The sequence below is a fragment of the Patella vulgata genome, chromosome 8 (genome assembly GCF_932274485.2).
Source record: "Patella vulgata chromosome 8, xgPatVulg1.2, whole genome shotgun sequence".
Taxonomy (NCBI): Eukaryota; Metazoa; Mollusca; class Gastropoda; family Patellidae; genus Patella; species Patella vulgata.
Genome location: NC_065886.2, coordinates 28,665,862 through 28,684,770, shown reverse-complemented (window position 1 = coordinate 28,684,770; position 18,909 = coordinate 28,665,862). Strand labels below are relative to the sequence as shown.

General features: G+C 34.0%; 1 protein-coding gene across 1 annotated transcript; it reads left to right on the top strand.

Moving 5' to 3' along the window:
- Positions 1-451: 451 nt before the first annotated feature.
- On the top strand, positions 452-17,780 carry LOC126829585 (LON peptidase N-terminal domain and RING finger protein 3). The gene is made up of 11 exons (XM_050559537.2): positions 452-1,159; positions 3,876-3,994; positions 5,162-5,284; positions 6,644-6,874; positions 7,808-7,853; positions 9,324-9,482; positions 9,717-9,928; positions 10,967-11,088; positions 11,468-11,635; positions 12,266-12,456; positions 13,519-17,780. Exons 1-11 carry the CDS (start codon positions 580-582, stop codon positions 13,803-13,805), a joined length of 2,238 nt encoding a protein of 745 aa, XP_050415494.2. The 5' UTR covers positions 452-579; the 3' UTR covers positions 13,806-17,780.
- The last annotated feature ends 1,129 nt before the right edge of the window (positions 17,781-18,909 follow it).

Sequence of the window (18,909 nt, the reverse complement as noted above, 5' to 3'; positions counted from 1 at the left end):
TCGACCGACAATCCGCCATTCACCTATTATTATCGCCATCAATATGGAGATGTGGCAGTAACCTCTATCAATACACTAAATGCCTCTAAAAAAAAAGGTTGTCACATCGCCTATGCAGGCCTTTGAGTTAAAATTTTAAAAGATCTCTGTAAAACAGATTGACCCTGACGATTAGTGGCCATGTCAAATAGTGGCCCGGATAGGCTTCCATATTCGACCGACAATCCGCCATTCACCTAAAAAAAAAAGGTTGTCACATCGCCTATGCAGGCCTTTGAGTTAAAATTTTGCTCCCATGGCAGGATAATCACCTCATGTATCTCGTCTACTAATTATAAATAATCAAACTTTACGTAACACCTTGTTTCGAAACCACACCTTTACGTAACTGTGATATTGCTGACCTCAATATTAAGTTCAAGACAAGCCAACCAGCAAGGCGCTTCCCAATCACGTGGGTTTTACATAACGGTTGATACTATTTTGTGACGGAAGACAAAATGCATTGAGTTATAAAACAGAACTGGTGTGTTCGGAGATTTATAAATCAGCAATGAGGACGTAATAATATTTTGAACGATGGTAGATTTAGCTAGAAACGCCTTTAGTACCCAAAACTTTGATCTAGCGGCAGAAATATACGAAAGAACCATCATTGAAAACGGGCCAAAAGTCGATCTTTATCTTGGGTTAGCTGACAGTTTTGCTAGAAGTGGTAAATTCACGAAAGCTTTTGAGGTTTATTCAGCAGCCTTTCGACTCGGTAGAGTGGGCCAGGAACATTTGAAACAGTTAGTGGCTGCACTAGTTGACACAGTTAAACAAGATCAACAAAATTCCATTCAAAAGAAATCATGTATGTTCACGTGCCTTCTTTGTCATGGGTTACTCAGTGATGCTGTGACAGTTCCGTGTGGCCATACGTATTGTCGGAAATGTCTGGAAAAAGACCCAACAAAAACGTGTAAAATATGTGGTGTGGTTCATTACAAACTTAAAATCAGCAGTATTCAGTCAAATATATTATTATGTAAATTAATTGAAAAATGGTTCGCAAAAGAACATAACGCGACTTCATTAAAATCTAAAGGAAATGAACATTTTGAGAAAGGTGATTTTATAATGGCTATAAACATTTATTCTGAGGCCATTTCGTTAGGTAGGTGTACTTTTGTTTGGTGTTGAATCTGTTATACGTGACCTATAATTTATAAAACAAGAGGTAAGCGATGTAAACGGTTTTCAAGTTATATAAAAATGACTCTGTAATAATGGCCGCCATAACGGCTGTTATTTACTTTGCTTGCAACTTAGAGTGGTAGGCCTAATATCTCATCGAATTATTGTTTTTTTTTTAAAAACTGGTTTAAAAGTGGCATATTGGTAGATCATGTATTCGACTATGAAGTCAATAATGCTTATGTATATAGTCATTTAATATAGAAAAGTCAATAATATGCTTATGTAATCCGGAGGGAGGCAGGTCAATAATTATTGACATGCCTTCCAAAACACAATTTTCGGCCAATCAGGTACCTCTATCAAGTTATGACGCATGTTGACCCTGAATACCTTGTTCTCTAGTTTAAATAATAATACTACACCAAATATACACTTAACTTACTTCTGGTTTCTGTTAATTAAAGTCAATAAGTGTCAAGTGTGTCATAGAGGAAAAATTGATTTATATTTCTGTAATCCATAACTGCTTTTGAACTATTACTATTAAAAAAAACGAAGTAGGCTACAATTAAAGGCGCTAAATCACTAATATTAGTAATATTCGGGACCTAGAAATTGACACAAATGGGTCGTAACGCATGTAATAATGTAATATGAATGTGTATAAACGGATTTACATTCAATCGTTTCTGTTTTTATTGTAATTTCTAATCAGTTTTTTTCGGGGAAATGCGCCAAAGTCCCAATTAAATGACAATCTTTATCGTCTGGTTATTCCAGTCTACGCTGATGATATTTATTGCGCATGCTCTCCAGATAAGAATATAGCGTCACCATTTGACATGACTTGTGGAATATGTCTAGCCTCGTTCTTTGAGTCCCTTGTTCCAAATGGTGCTGAAACGCATTATGGTACACGTACGATTCGTGTACCAATGGTAAAATGTTTATTTTGTCTTGAATATTGGATATCAGAAGCCCATCTTTTCCCTGTATGATCACAAGACCAATGTTGATTTGAATTGACAAATAATTTGTGTTTTCAATGTCGAAGATTTTTTAAGGATATTGAGTTGGCTACTTTAAGTGTAGGCCTACAAGAAATGAACTAGATTTTGGACTATAGGTTTTGGATCAATAGACTTGGCTACTTTAAGTGTAGGCCTACAAGAAATGAACTAGATTTTGGACTATAGGTTTTGGATCAATAGAAACAGACTAAAGATAGGCCTATAGACAGTAAATTGACATTGACAGGTCAGTGAGCAGTTATGACATAAAAATGCTACGATTTTCAATTAAAAATGACCATTTGTGTATAATTTGGCATAAAGAACGGTACTATTGTCATGAGTTGAAATAACTGGTGGATTTAGTTAAGAGTTACAACTTCCAAACTTAATGGAAATCACTTTTTTGAGGTGCATTTTTCTCAAAAATGTTATGATTTTAAAAATGGCAATTTGGCATAAAGTACTGTACCGTAAGCTTATATTATCAAATACTGGTATCGATATAAATTATTGTTATTACATTGTTTGGTGGATTTTGATTAGTTATTGTGCAAAAAGCTTGCACTAAACAACAGTAACATAACAATAACAAAGGATATAATATTATTACAGTGTGTTATGGTTGGGTACATGTACCGGTATGTACATTGTTACAATTCCAAACCCTAAAGAATATATAGACTAGACAAACTTAAAAAATGGTTCCAATTGCTGTTTCATTTTTTACTAACCATGTCCACATTTGCATGGAATTGCCCTATATAAACAGGTGATTACTTAGTTCTTATGTGCTACATATTAAATATAACTATTTGATATCTTGATTCAAGTGATGTTACAGTTAAATAAATTCTAATAAAACCTAATCATCTCTTGTAAAGCATTAAAAGCTCGATTTGCCCGACATTTTAAAACGTAACAGGTTTGACGTCTTAAATGTCATGAAGGCAGGGCTAATTTTATGTCATGTACAACAGCCAATTAAAATACACAAATAGAGAACTTTAATGGGTCACGCATGACTTATGCACCGTAAGGGTAAACTTACGTGTTCTTTAGGCCTATCATAGGCATTTTTTACATATGTACATGTACTATCATCAGCTGATCCAGAACAAATCAGCAAGAATTATATAAAACTAAAATAAGACAAGCAGAGAATATAACTTTGGTCCACATGGATTTACACTGGCTTACAGTTAGTCAAAGAATAGTTTTTATACGCCCACATGGAAATGTGGTCGTATATTGTCATCGCCCCTGTCCTTTGGTCCGGCGTCCACAATGGCTTGTGAACGCTCTAGAGGCTAAAGTTAATATCCGATTGACTTTAAATTTATACACAGTGTTTAAGGTCATGAGATGAAGAAGCCTATTCATTTTCAACAATTTCCGATATGGTAATTACATGTACTGCTAGTTATGAACCTTGATCACTATGAAAAATATTGTGGACGCTCTAGAGGCTGAAGTTAGGGTCTTTATTTAAAATGTTTTGTACGGTATACTAAAAGTTAATACTTGGCAGAACTATTAGAACTTAGCCAAACAAATTCTGATGATTTCTGATAATGACTTAATGAGTTGTTACTTAGCTGCTGTGGACGTATGTTTCGTTGATTGGCAACCTATCTTTATATTATTTGTATTAGCCTACAACTGTCTTCATTGTAATTTCAGATAAAGAAAATCATCTGTTATTGAGCAATAGATCTCATGCTTTATTTTCTATAGACCGGTTTACAGAGGCACTAGAAGATGCTGATATTGTTGTATCGATAAGACCTGACTGGCCAAAAGTAAGTACTGCTACTTAGTTATATTTGAGAGCCATGGTGGGTAAGACGCTGGCTCGCAAGCCTGGAGGTCGCGGGTTTGCTCCCGGTGTTGGCCGAGAAAGCTCATCAAGATTTTCTGGTGTGATTTCCCCACATGTCAGTGGTGTAGGATGGAGAGCCTGCCTTGGTTGGTCAACCATATCGAGTTTAAATGTCTTCCAATATCTGTCAAAAGCCTTTGTCTTTTAGCTTGGTATTTGAGAAGTATTAGTGTTTCTTTTATACAACCACCAAATTGGGGTACCAGGAATAAGAATCACGAATATTTCCCAATAATTTATACTCATCTACCCGACCAATTGCTACTCATACACACATCATTTTTGTTCAGTCATACGGTGTATATTTTACTTAGAGTCAAATACATTATAATCATATAATGCAATGGTCATGATTTTTTAAGTATTTTTGCCAAATACCACCGCGTAAGAATGTAGTCCCCATTTACTAGATTATTATTGTTTTTGACGGGGTTTGGATCACATGTGAACTACCGTTTTCCTGCGTGATTTATTACGTATGGAAATAATTGATGTGAATTTCTGATTTAAATAAACTGAACAAGTGTGTAATTTACTAGTATTTAATTCAATATTTAGATAGTTGATAATGATTAACGGATTATTGTTGATCGGTTCTTTATATTTTGGCAAGTTTTTGATCACGTGACATACCTTTTTGCCCAGTGATTTATGGAAATGAAATGAAATGGGGCTTAACATCCTACTGTTTTGCTCCTAAACTGGGCTAATGAAGACGGTAGTGATTTATGGTGTAAAAACAAATCATATATACAATACATACAGTATTTTGATATTTGGATATAATAGCAGCCATTGATCAATGGATTACACGTACGTTGTACTTGCCATGATGGGGAAGTTATAGATTAACTGACAACATGGGCATATAAAAATATGTGACAACCCTTGTTGACTGCTTGGACGACTTAGCTGCCGTGGGAGTATGTATTGTTGCCTGGTAATCTGTCTTTATTATAAACTATATTGTCAGTTTTCCTTATCCTGTTATATCCCTATTATATGTTATTTAAAGACTATACATGTACATGTAGGCCTATCTATAAATATTTGGTACTGAAATTAAAACTTATATTATTTTTACCAGGGCTATTTCCGTAAAGGTTGTGCATTGTATGGTCTTGGAAAATATGAAGATGCAGTTATATCATTTTTACAGTGCTTAGCTTTAGATGCCAATGTTGCCTCAGCTAGAGGATATCTTGCCAAGGTATATTTTTAAATCTCACTGAAAATCTTCCAAGAAACCTTCCGCATGACTGTGAGACACTTGATATTTATGTCCCTTTATGTTATGGTACACATAAATGATGTCTGCAGAACACATGTTACTTGTAATTGTGTCCATTTGTAATTTAAATTCAACCACACATTCGTCACTTTGTTATAATCTAAGTTAAATGCCTATGGCCCTTAATCACTTTGAAAAACTTATCTGCGCTCTAGAGTCAAAACTTAGTCATCCAATAGACATTGAATTATATGCACAGTGTTTATAGTCATAAAAAATCTTGTAGCTGTTCTGTCTAGTGACTAAAGTTATCATTTAAATTTATATATCAAATATATGTACAGGGTTTCGGGTCATGAATCCTATTGATTTCCAGACTTATGTCCCTTGATTTATTTGAAAAATGTTGTGGCTGTTCTAGAGACTAAAGTTATCATCTGATTGACTTTAAATTAATATACACTGTTTATGGTCATAAGACGAAGAATCCTATTGATTTTCAACAATTTCCGGTAATTACTGCCAGAGTTCTGGTCCTTGATCACTTTGAAAAATATTGTGGACACTCTAAGAAGCTAAAGTTAATATCCGATTGACATTAAATTTATACACAGTGTTTAAGATCATGAGACGAAGAAGCCTATTTATTTCCAATTTACTGCAAGAGTCATGGCCCTTGATTTCTTAAGAAATCTTGTGGACGCGCTAGAGACTAAAGTTAATATAAATACATGTACAGTGTTTAAGGACATGAGACAAACAATCAAAACAAATTCTAATCATTTCTGATAATTACTTAATGTGCTGTTGTTACTCGTTATTCAGATTTTAGTGTGTTGTAAATGTTTTCATTACTGCCAAAAGAAAAAATATGCAACAACCCTTGTTGACTGCACCGACAGCTTAGCTGCTGTGGGTGTATGTTTTGTTGCCTGTCAACCTATCTTTTAAATGCTCTGATTACCTACAAAACAATAAATATGCGACAACCCTTGTTGACTACCCGGACGACTTTAGCTGCTGTGGTTGTATGTTTCGTTGTCTGACAACCTACAATGTATGTTTAATGGATGAAAGATTTCTTGTTTCAATATTAAATCTTAGGCAAGGCCATCCAATTTCATCCCCAATTTTTGTTTTGAAACGATATTTACCCTGATGTCTTTCTATAGCAGCCAATCATTGTAAAGTTGAAAAAAACTAAAAATTAACACAAAACAAACTCTGATTTTTTCAGCAAAAGCAAAAGCATCTAAGACTTCTAGTTGTCTAATAACAGTGTATGACATGTACGTGTAGCTAGCTTATGTATAAATTATGTATTTTTTTTTCTTTCAGTCGTTACATTACATATTATCACAGCTTCCACCTGATGATCCTAAGGGACTGGCTTTGCAAAACCGAATGAATCCATCTATGTTAGATAAACTTATAAAAGAGAATTTTAATACATCTATACTACTTCCAGAATTAAATTTGAGCTCCTTATTACAACTACAAAATATCATTGATGAGAAAATAACATCTTCTTATAATTTGGATGCCACTGGTGCTGCTACAACAGAAGAGGTAATGATGAGGCAAATATTTATGCTTTCCTAGAATATGTAATGTGATATATTAATTTTTATTATACGTCTACATTTTCATGTGGATATATAAAATGCTGTAGCCCATGTCCATCCATTCTGATTTGTATGTGGGTACTCTACAGGTCACAGTTTATATCTGATTTAAAGATGCATTATGTAAGACTTAAATAAAGAGCTGTCTGTTCTTGCTATAATAATTCATAAATAGATAAATCAAAATTAATATATTGAAAATTTCATTCAAATTTAGCTCTTACATAATGAATGTTTAAGTAATTTTGATGAAAAATATATGTTTATATCCCAAAGATCTTGCATCCATTCAATTGTGGCTTGCTAGCAGGGAGATCTCGGGTTTGCTCCCGGTGTTGATTGAGAAAGATCCATGGGATTTTCCGGCATGGTTTTTGCTTGTTAATGATGCAGATTAGAGGGCCTGACTAGGACAGCTGTCTAGTCGTTCGGATGGGATGAAATACATAGGTCCCGTGTACATATTGGCGTGCAGGTAAAAGAACCCTTGACAGTTTTAATTCGATATAAGAGTAGGCCGTAGTGCTGCTGTCTGGTCAAAATTACCCTCATAGTACACAGCATAGCACATGCCCATCTTCATTAGCCCAGTCTGTGCAGAAAACTAGGATTTTAAATCCGATTTCATTTCATTGTCGGAAGAAATAACAAACCCCTCCCAAGCTTTAGGAAGGCATTCTATTTGAGTTTTAGGTGCATAAGTGCAGATCAAAAACTGTCTGTTCAACATGAAGCTCACTGAAGAATGTCACTTCAGATACCTGGAAAGCTACATTTTAATATTACATATTACATTGGATTATTGTTACATATTACATTTGATAATTTTTATGACTATGCAATGGAAGTGTTTTATTTTTGATTGTGTTTATTATAGGGTACAACAAGTACATGTATGTCATCAAGTTCTGACCGACAAAGATGTAAGTCAACTTGATTTTACACTTACTACTACCTACATATCTTTTTGATGGCTGTTTCTTGTCTGCAGGGTTTCTCTTATTGGCTTCTGTTTATGTGCCCAACCTCGTGGGTTTTCTCTGGGACCTCTGGTTTCCTCCCATTGCTAAAGACCCGTACGTGCAAGTGAATTATTGTCCCCCGCCTTTCGAAGAAAGCAGGGGACTATTAAAATGGGTTCGTCCGTCTGTCTGTCTGTCTGTCTGTCTGTCCGTCTGTCCGTCTGTCTGTCCGTCACACTTTTTGGGACACAATAACTCTCTTCCTAATTGAGCTAGAATGTTCAAACTTGGTGTATGTGTTTATTAGGTCAATGCCTTGATGGAGTTCGAAGATGAGCATTTTCCGCTTAGGGTAAGCAGAGATAAGCAATTTGATTGGTTGATGCTTTGGGACACGATAACTCTCTTCCTAATTGGGCTAGAATGTTCAAACTTGGTGTATGTGTTGATTAGGTCAATGCCTTGATGGAGTTCAAAGATGAGCATTTTCCGCTTAGGGTAAGCAGAGATAAGCAATTTGATTGGTTGATGCTTTGGGACACGATAACTTTTAATTGAGCTAGAATGTTCAAACTTGGTGTATGTGTTTATTAGGTCAATGCCTTGATGGAGTTCGAAGATGAGCATTTTCCGCTTAGGGTAAGCAGAGATAAGCAATTTGATTGGTTGATACTTTGGGGCACGATAACTCTCTTCCTAATTGAGCTAGAATGTTCAAAATTGGTGTATGTGTTGATTAGGTCAATGCCTTGATGGAGTTCGAAGATGAGCATTTTCCGCTGAGGGTAAGCAGAGATAAGCAATTTGATTGGTTGATGCTTTGGGACACGATAACTTTAGTTCTAATTAAGTGAGATTGATGAAACTTGGTGTATAGTTTCATTACAGTAATACCTTGACTAAGTTTGATAATGAGCATTTTCTGCTCAGGGTAAGCAGAGCGATACGCAATTTGATTGGTCGAGACTTTGGAAAACAATAACTCTCCTACTTTGATTGTTAGACTATAAGTAAAGATATACTGTTTGATTGTTCAATACTTTGTAAAAGATAATTTGTGATAAATTTATATGTGTCCTCTAATTATTTTCCTATTTCGGCGGGGGACATCAGCCTCACTGTTGGCTTGTTGAAATAACATCATACCGTATGTTAATCACGAAATGACATAGTTTGTGTCGAGTGGACATTAAACCCCATTTCTCTCGCAGTGACAGCCTTTATAGATTACTTTTAAAACTTTGCTGTCATGAACATATGTTTCATTGCCTGGTAGCTTCACTTTGACATAAAGTTCCACAATCCGTCAACTTGAATAGACAGGTAGACGACATAGCTGTTGGGGTTGAATGTTTCTTTGCTTGGCCATCTGTCTTTCACATGAAAAACAAGTTTACAAAAGGTTCATTTTTTGTCTTATTTTTCGTTCAGGGAAATCTGAAAATGATGTAAGCACACAGTCATCAAATGAAAATGAAAGATCCAGATCCCTATCTCCATCACGTAGTAACTTGAGTAGAAAACGTGGACGTGTACTCTCACAGAATATACCAACCAGTCCAATTAGTTCTACACCACAAAAAGTTCTCAGTAAGTAAACATCAGATTATTTCAGTATTATTGTAGCTTCATGTCAAATAAAGCATAAAATTAATACCCAATTTTTATGCCCAGAAGTACAGTATTGTACTGATTATTGTAAAAAAGGTTTATTAAATTTTAGTACGAAAATTTACCAATCATCAAAACTTGGTGATATTTAAGCTGAGATACTCTCTCTGTAAATATCAGTTTTATTGATGTTTATACTAATTTTTATTACAGAATCAGAAAATATGCCAAACCATGTGCAGGGTGATGTGCGCCCCATTTGTAATGAACTGTTGAACAAAGAAGATTTAGAATGTGCATTATGTTATAGATTATTTTATGAACCAGTTACCACACCATGTGGTCATGTATTCTGTAAACAATGTTTAGAAAGATGTCTAGATCATCAGACTTGTTGTCCTCTATGTAAAAGTTCTTTAGTTGAGGTAAATATCATTTTATAATCTTCAGCTTTGTATTTTGTGAAGTTTTAACAAAAATGAAGATTCCAAACATTACATAAGCTTTATTTGACTTGATAACTTTAAATCTAGATTGTTATCTTACTTAAAATTTTTTTCTTTTACATTTTATACACCCACATTTTCATGTGGACGTATCACTGTAACCTGTGTATCATTAAATCTCGTGTATTTAGCACTAATTACTTTCACGTTCGTTTGATATCAAATCTTTGTTTAAAAATTCATAAAAATCATTTAAAATCACCCCAAATCTTCTAATTTGCACTTGTGTCCAATTTAAAGCTGACTGATTAGTTTGATAATGAGTGTCCTATTTACAAGTATTTAATTGCCTGACCACTGTCCAAACATTAATCATTATACATCAATAATCAATTGGGTTGTTTATATTTTAACAGTGGTCAGGAAATTAAACGTTTGTAAATCGACAACCATTATCAAAATTAATCAGTCGCTTTAAACTGGACTCAAGTACAAATTAATTGATTTTTTGTGATTTTAAACGATTTTTATGAATTTCTAAACAAATATTTGATATTAAAGAATCTGAAAGAAATTAGTGCTAAATGCACAAGATTAAATGATACCCTGGTTACAGTGTATGTTGTCACTCCTGTTCACTACAACTCAGGTATCATGTAGTTGTGCTGTTTTAGCAGGAGCTTCAGAATTTAATGTTTAGTTTTAAACTACTGTTGTTGAGAATCATCAAAATCTATTCTGACTAGATTAGATAATGAGTGTTTGGTTTACAGCTGTTTACAACGTGATAGAGGTTACAGTTTTGGAATGATTCTTTTCAAATTTGTTGTAATGGATGAACCCTAACAGACTAATATATTACTCATCACCTTTTGGGAAAGTCAACAGTTGTAAACCCAACACTCATTATTTAATCTAGACAGATCATTTTAAATTTTAGAAATTTATCTTGTTTTTGTTTTGGTCCTCACCAAGTTATTTATCTTTATTAATGGAATCTTATATTTTTATATACAGTATTTAGCAGAAAGAAGACGGTCAGTTACAGAATCTATACAAAGTATAATACAGACATATTTTTATGAACATTTTGTTCAGAGAAAAACTCAACATGATGAAGAAGTAGCAGAACTTGCTAAGTATGATTTTATTTTATACCTGAGAAAATGTCTAAAAACTATCAAATTATAAAATTATTAAAATAATAACTATGTTTTTTCTGTATAATATGGCTGTTTCTAACTGTATGCTATTTACATCTGTAAATGATTATTTATAACTGTGTGTACTTCTTTATAATGGTATAGTAATAAAAATAGTTTTATTTATGTACTATTTATAACAATTCACTTCTATAACGAGTTCATAATTCATCTATAAATGTAATTTAATATTACATTTTCATGTCTATATAAGATTACTTAATTGATATGTAAAATACAATATCATTATGCATTGCTTCTCTAATGTTAATTTTCCGATCTGCAATATAAATAGAAATGATTATTTAACTTCCAGAATGGGATTAGATAATAATGAGATTCCAGTATTTGTTTGCACATTGGGCTATCCAGGAGTTCCTTGTCCTCTCCATATTTATGAACCACGTTATAGATTAATGATACGTCAGTGTATGGAGTCAGGAACACGTCAATTTGGAATGTGTATTAAAACTTCCGATCCTGAGTAAGTAAATTATTTTAAGATGTATTATCTAATGATTTACCCAGGGTTCTTAATCCATTTTGAAACGAACCAGCTAGAATGGGTCCATTTAATATAACCAGACGTCAACAAAAGAGTAATTTTTGGTCATTTGTTATGGAGAATGTTGTATTCTAATGTATGTGATTACCACAAAATAACGACAAATAGGTACACCTTTCGGAAAATTTTCCAGATTCTGTCGGAAAAATATATTATTAATGACTGTTTCTCTAGTGCTTGGTATTGCCATTGCAGTCACGATATAATATATTTTGGGATTCACGTCAATATTTAACAAGAAAACAACAGGATAAATGAATAATTGATTTAAGTCCTGCCGATGTCAAATATGGAATTCGCATTGTTCCTGAGATTCCTGAGCGTCTAATTCACCATGTGGCTTATTTTCACAAAGGCAACTTACTGGACCTGCTATGAATAATCGGCAAGCTTGTTGTTTTTTTTACGGTATTATCAAAATTCCTGTTAAATGTGCTAATTACTCGGATATAAACCACATGGCTGATTCTCACTAAGGTATTAACTTCTTAATCAACAAGAAATATTACATCCGGATGGTCATTTTTTTCTTGTTTTTTTTTATTTCAGAGATGGTTTTTCCGATATTGGTTGTATGTTAGAAATCCGTGATGTTCAATTTTTTGCTGATGGTCGATCAATATTAGATACTGTGGGAGGAAGACGTTTCCGTGTATTAAGCAAAGGTCATCGTGACGGTTATGATACAGCTAAAGTAGAATTTCTTAAAGAAACACCAATAGATCAAAGTGATATAGATGGTTAGTATTTTAATTATATATTATAAACTATATATAGAGATGACTAGTAAAATAGCCTATTTATTTCAATAATTCACTTGCGTATAAAGGTAACCATGGGACCCAGTTTCATGTGAACATATTATGTCGTAGCCACTGTCCGACGATGTCCGTTCACATTTGTTTGTGGATCCTTTAATGAAACATAAAATATATGGTTATATCCTAAAGGTCTCAGAATAGTTTGATTTTTTTCATGTATCAGACCATAACTTCATGGATTGTGGCTCCTGTTTGTACGAAAAAACCCGCTTTTAGCTTGTGGACACTCTAGAGTTCACAATTTTTATCCGATTATGATCGAACTTAACGTTTATATCCCAAAGTATTTATATGGGTTTGATTTTGGAAAATATAAGACCAAAACTTCATGGATTGTGGCTCCTGATTGTACATTAACTCACGTTTTTAGCTTGTGAACCCTCTAGAGATCACAGTTTTATCCGATTTTAAAAACCATTCTTGAATATTTGCGTTACACCATAATCAAGGATGGGTTTGAATTTTAATACGGGGCGAAATGCAGAATTGTGATTATAAATGGTTGCAAACTAACTGGTTTCCTGTCCCCTGAGGCTGAGAGCCAGCAAGCAAGGATGATTGATCAATGGTGCATGTAAGTGCATTGAGAGCAATTGGCTTTTAGTATCGCTGGATCTGTTCGGAACAAGGGAAGGGCAGCAGGAAAAGATGGCACAATGTTGTCATTAGGGCAATGGGAATATGATGAAATTGATGCGGTATTTCCGTGAGTATTTGACTCATTACTCTTTTCGAATTCAAGGGCACTGTTTCGAAAGTGAGGGCACATAGCCACACACACACACACACATATACCATGGTAGGAAATCTCATCAGATTCGAACGTTATCAAACATTAATGAGGGCCGACATGTACCCACCCAACATGCCCTTTGCCAACAGTTGTATTCAATTTTGAAAACTTTATATTACGTTATTCGATTTTTAGATAATTACATGAATAATGTAGAATAAAATGTTTGTATGTTTTGTATATTTTAGAAGTATTAAAACTACAAGAGGAAACCTATGAAGCTTGTAGATCATGGATAAATAATTTAAGGTTGGATTGTCAACATAAAATTATTAACCATTTTGGAGCGTTTCCTCCTCAAGATCCTACACCACATACTTCACCAAATGGACCTCAATGGGCCTGGTGGGTGACTGCTGTTCTTCCACTGGATCCTAAAGTTCAACAAGCCTTGTTAGCTATGACCTCTCTGAAAGATCGTTTGCAGGCTTTAAAAAAAGTCATGAATTATTTAAATAAAAAACACTCCAAATGACTGCTAATAATCCACTCATTTTTAACATCAGAGTTTTTCTGGTATTTTTGTATGAGTGTTCTTGTTTTGTACGTGTCTTGGTTTAGTCAAGATTTCTGATACAATTATATTTGTACTACCTCCTTGAAATCCCTCTCTATGCACAATAAATTCACAGACATGTAGTGTTGAAAGGTACTTTCTCATTTACATTAGATGTAATTATTAAAATATTGAGAATAACCTCTGTAAATTAAGTACTAGGGACCGATATTATGTATTGGTATAAAGTTTCATGTAGTGTTTGTTTTAGCACTTTTACATTACCATTATGTAATATTTAGCTTTAATGAAGCTGGTTAAAACATTCATTGTAGTATTCTGTGATTTGTTAATGTCATCATGAAATTGTTTTTTTATTTTAACCTTTAACATACCTGATAATGTTTTAATTGACAGTATTTGGTCATTAATGTGGTCATATATTTCTGATAATTACCTATAGAGTTATTGTCCTTTATTGTCCCCCACCTTTCGAAGAAAGCAGGGGACTATTAAAATGGGTTCGTCTGTCGGTCCGTCCGTCCGTGGGGGGTTGGATGGCTGAATGGTTAGCGTGCGCGCGCTGTATCATAAAGTCTGTCATTGAGTCGACTGGCGTGGTTTCGAATCCCCGGTTGTACGTGGCAAGGAGTAGGGTCGCCTGTCCAACCTCGTGGGTTTTCTCCGGGTCCTCCGGTTTCCTCCCACTGCTAAAGACCCCTACGCGCAAGCGAATTATGTAAATAAAATTAAACCATATGTTAGTCCCGAAATGACCTAGTTTGTGTCGAGTGGACGTTAAACCCCATTTCTCTCTCTCTCCCCGTCCGTCTGTCCGTCGGTCCGTGGTGTAGGTGTTTATTAGATCAATGCCTTGATGGAGTTCGAAGATTAGCATTTTCTGCTTAGGGTAAGCAGAGATAAGCAATTTGATTGATTGATGCTTTGGGACACGATAACTTTAGTTCTAATTAAGTGAGAGTGATGAAACTTGGAGTATAGTTTCATTACATCAATACCTTGACTAAGTTCGATAATGAGCATTTTCTGCTCAGGGTAAGCAGAGCAATAAGCAATTTGATTGGCCGAGACTTTGGAACACAATAACTCTCCTCCTAATTGAGCTAAAATGTTCAAACTTGGTGTAGGTGTTTATTAGGTCAATGCCTTGATGGAATGTGAAGATGGGCATTTTCTGCTAAGGGTAAGCAGAGATAAGCAATTTGATTGGTTGATGCTTTGGGACACGATAACTTTAGTTCCATTTAAGTGAGAGTGATGAAACTTGGTGTATAGTTTCATTACATCAATACCTTGACTAAGTTCGATATTGAGCATTTTCTGCTAAGGGTAAGCAGAGCGATAAGCAATTTGATTGGCCGAGACTTTGGAACACAATAACTCTCCTTCTAATTGAGCTAGAATGTTCAAACTTGGTGTAGGTGTTTATGAGGTCAATGCCTCGATAGAGTGCGAAGATGAGCATTTTCTGCTTATGTTAAGTAGAGATAAGCAATTTGATTGGTTGATGCTTTGGGACACGATAACTTTAGTTCTAATTAAGTGAGAGTGATGAAACTTGGTGTATAGTTTCATTACATCAATACCTTGACTAAATTCGATGATGAGAATTGTCTGCTTAGGCTAAGGAGCAATAAGCATTTTGATTGGTCAAGACCTTGGAACATAATAACTCTGCTTCTAATTGAGGTAGACTGTTTAAGCTTGATGTAGATGTTCGTCTTGACTTGAGTTCAATGATTAACATATCGAGCTAAAGCTAAGCAGAGATAAGCAATTTCTTTGGTCGATGCTTTGGGACAAGATAACTTTGATTCTATTTGATAGAGAGTGGTGAAACTTAGTGTATAGTTGATAATCAGTTTGATTGCTCGATACTTTTGAAAAAAATAGATGTGCAATTAATTAATATGTGTCATCTATTTATTTTGGGATTTCGGCGGGGACATTTACTTTTTACCGCAAAGGCCTACCCATAACCAGAAAAATGACAAATAAAACTAATTATATATTTGTTTCCCGAAAGGGTTGTGGGATAAGGCCCCGATGTCTAACCCTATCTTCGCAAAAGCATAAGGTGGGATATTTTCAACGTCATGATTTTACATCCAAAACTGAAAATCTATAAGTATATGTGATGTGGGTAGCCATCCCATATTTCTCTCATGAAGCTACTAGTTTCATTCTTATGCGAACTCTTTACGCTTAATTGATATTGTGCGGATGTTCCCTTTATATGGGCGTGGGGGATCAAAGCACAATAGATATCTGAGATGGACCAGAGCAATTCTGTTTCATCAGAGTCGATGCTTTTATAATTATGTGAGAACAGACTCCGAATCCTATTGACTGTATCGTTTAAAATAAACAAACATAATATGGGAACTATTTGGATAACTAGACTAGGTTATTGAAGTGTATTTGCACAATTTTTAAAAAAAAAATACTATCAGTTTCTATATTAATACCAACTTCATTGTTTAATGCAGATTAGTATGTTTGGTGAATTACATGTTCATTCTGTTTACTTAGCCAGTTTAAAAACCAATGTTAAAGTGGAAGAAATTATCATCCCTGGTATCAATGCCATTTTAAATTTATTATGTTAGTAATAAATATTGTCTCTAGATACAGAGATCACTACCTCAGAAATGATCCAAATTTGCTGAATAGAAGTAAAAGTATATTCCATTCATCAAGAAAATTATATTACATTCAATTTATATGTGTCAGATCAGGTGCCTTATAGTAATCCTATTTTGTCTAAACACAATGATAATTTGAGTCCAAAAGATGAGATATTGAATGAGTTTTGGTATCAAGTCAGGGTAGATAATAAAACTAGGATTAATTCCTCCTCTGTGTGCAATATATGATTAATGAAGAAGAGGAATTGTGTATATTATAGTGATTGTTGGTCTTTGAGTAAGTTATTTTTAGCAAAGTAAATTAATGGTATTTTTTGTTACCGTTTGTGATAAGATGTTGATATGTGATAAATATAACCACAGACAATTTTCCTACTGATCTTACTGTTAGTTATATCATGAATTATTTATTATTTAGTCCATTGTTTTTGATATAGTTAAGTACATGATAAGTCAAACACAAAGACTTAATTTAAAATTTTATGATAGGAACCAGGGCCCTGTTTCACAAAATTTTAACTAAAGGTAAAATCCAAATTTTAGTAAATACTTCAATTTTGGTTGGCTAAGCACTACAATCAGTCTAATATTATCCAATCAAATTACTAAAATTAGGATTTTATCTTAGTTAAAATTTCGTGAAACAGGCCACAGATTTTGATGTAGATAGTTTTATAAATAACAATACTCAAGTAAAAATTTATGAACAGAAAATATTCACGAATTAAAAAAAAAACGTTTGTATAGATAAATTCCTTGAGAAAAGCAGATTTCTTGGAAATAATATTTAAAATTTAGACATATTAGATTCTCTTTGATCTTTGTATATATTATGATTTCAATATTTAAATCAGATTTTTGCTTTATTTGAACAGTATCATTATTGTTTATTCGATTTCAATAATTATTGAGAAGTACTCAAGTTATTTCTTTAATCGCCAATCAGTGATGTTTTAGTTGAAAATTATATTATAATCATGGTAAAAAACCCTATTTCATTTCATTATAGTCATGGTAAATGTAATAATCATTATCACATCATAGTTTTCTACATGATATTACTAATTCAACCCTCTCCCATCCTATATGGTGGACATATTTTAAAATAATCAGTAAATAATTGCAATATTATTAAACTTTCAATACTGAATGAGATATTTTTCAACAGACCTTAATATGAAATTTTAGTTGAGTTTATATAAAACCCCAAATTGTAAATTACTTGTGTATAATACTATTATATTATCTGTTGATGAAATGATGAATAAATTCTTGTTTAACTTCAGTATTTTACTCTTATATTAACTGGACAATGTACATAAAATTTAAATGATTAGAAGGAAGGGTTAAAAATACTGATCACTGGTATCTTCTTTCCCAAATCTTGGATTCCTTTTCATAGCCCATATTAAAATGTGGGCGTAAAGTCTGATTTCCGAACCTAAACTACTCATGTTATGATTTGGTTATCTATGGCTTTTTTTCTGATAATTTGATGGGTTGCTAATCTTGAGGATTATGAGTAAAAATTTATCAAACAAAACACTGGAAATAGATATATTTCCTCCATTGGGTATATCCTATAAGAATGTCACCCCCATAAGGTTGGGTCTTATGCATCCACACAAGAGTTCCTGAAAAATTCGGAAAAGACTTGTATTTGTCCCCCGCCTTTCGAAGAAAGCAGGGGACTATTAAAATGGGTTCGTCCGTCTGTCTGTCTGTCTGTCCGTCTGTCTGTCCGTCACACTTTTTGGGACACAATAACTCTCTTCCTAATTGAGCTAGAATGTTCAAACTTGGTGTATGTGTTTATTAGGTCAATGCCTTGATGGAGTTCGAAGATGAGCATTTTCCGCTTAGGGTAAGCAGAGATAAGCAATTTGATTGGTTGATGCTTTGGGACACGATAACTCTCTTCCTAATTGGGCTAGAATGTTCAAACTTGGTGTATGTGTTGATTAGGTCAATGCCTTGATGGAGTTCGAAGATGAGCATTTTCCGCTTAGGGTAAGCAGAGATAAGCAATTTGATTGGTTGATGCTTTGGGACACGATAACTTTTAATTGAGCTACAATGTTCAAACTTGGTGTATGTGTTTATTAGGTCAATGCCTTGATGGAGTTCGAAGATGAGCATTTTCCGCTTAGGGTAAGCAGCGATAAGCAATTTGATTGGTTGATACTTTGGGGCACGATAACTCTCTTCCTAATTGAGCTAGAATGTTCAAACTTGGTGTATGTGTTGATTAGGTCAATGCCTTGATGGAGTTCGAAGATGAGCATTTTCCGCTTAGGGTAAGCAGAGATAAGCAATTTGATTGGTTGATGCTTTGGGACACGATAACTTTAGTTCTAATTAAGTGAGATTGATGAAACTTGGTGTATAGATTTATTATATGAATACCTTAACTA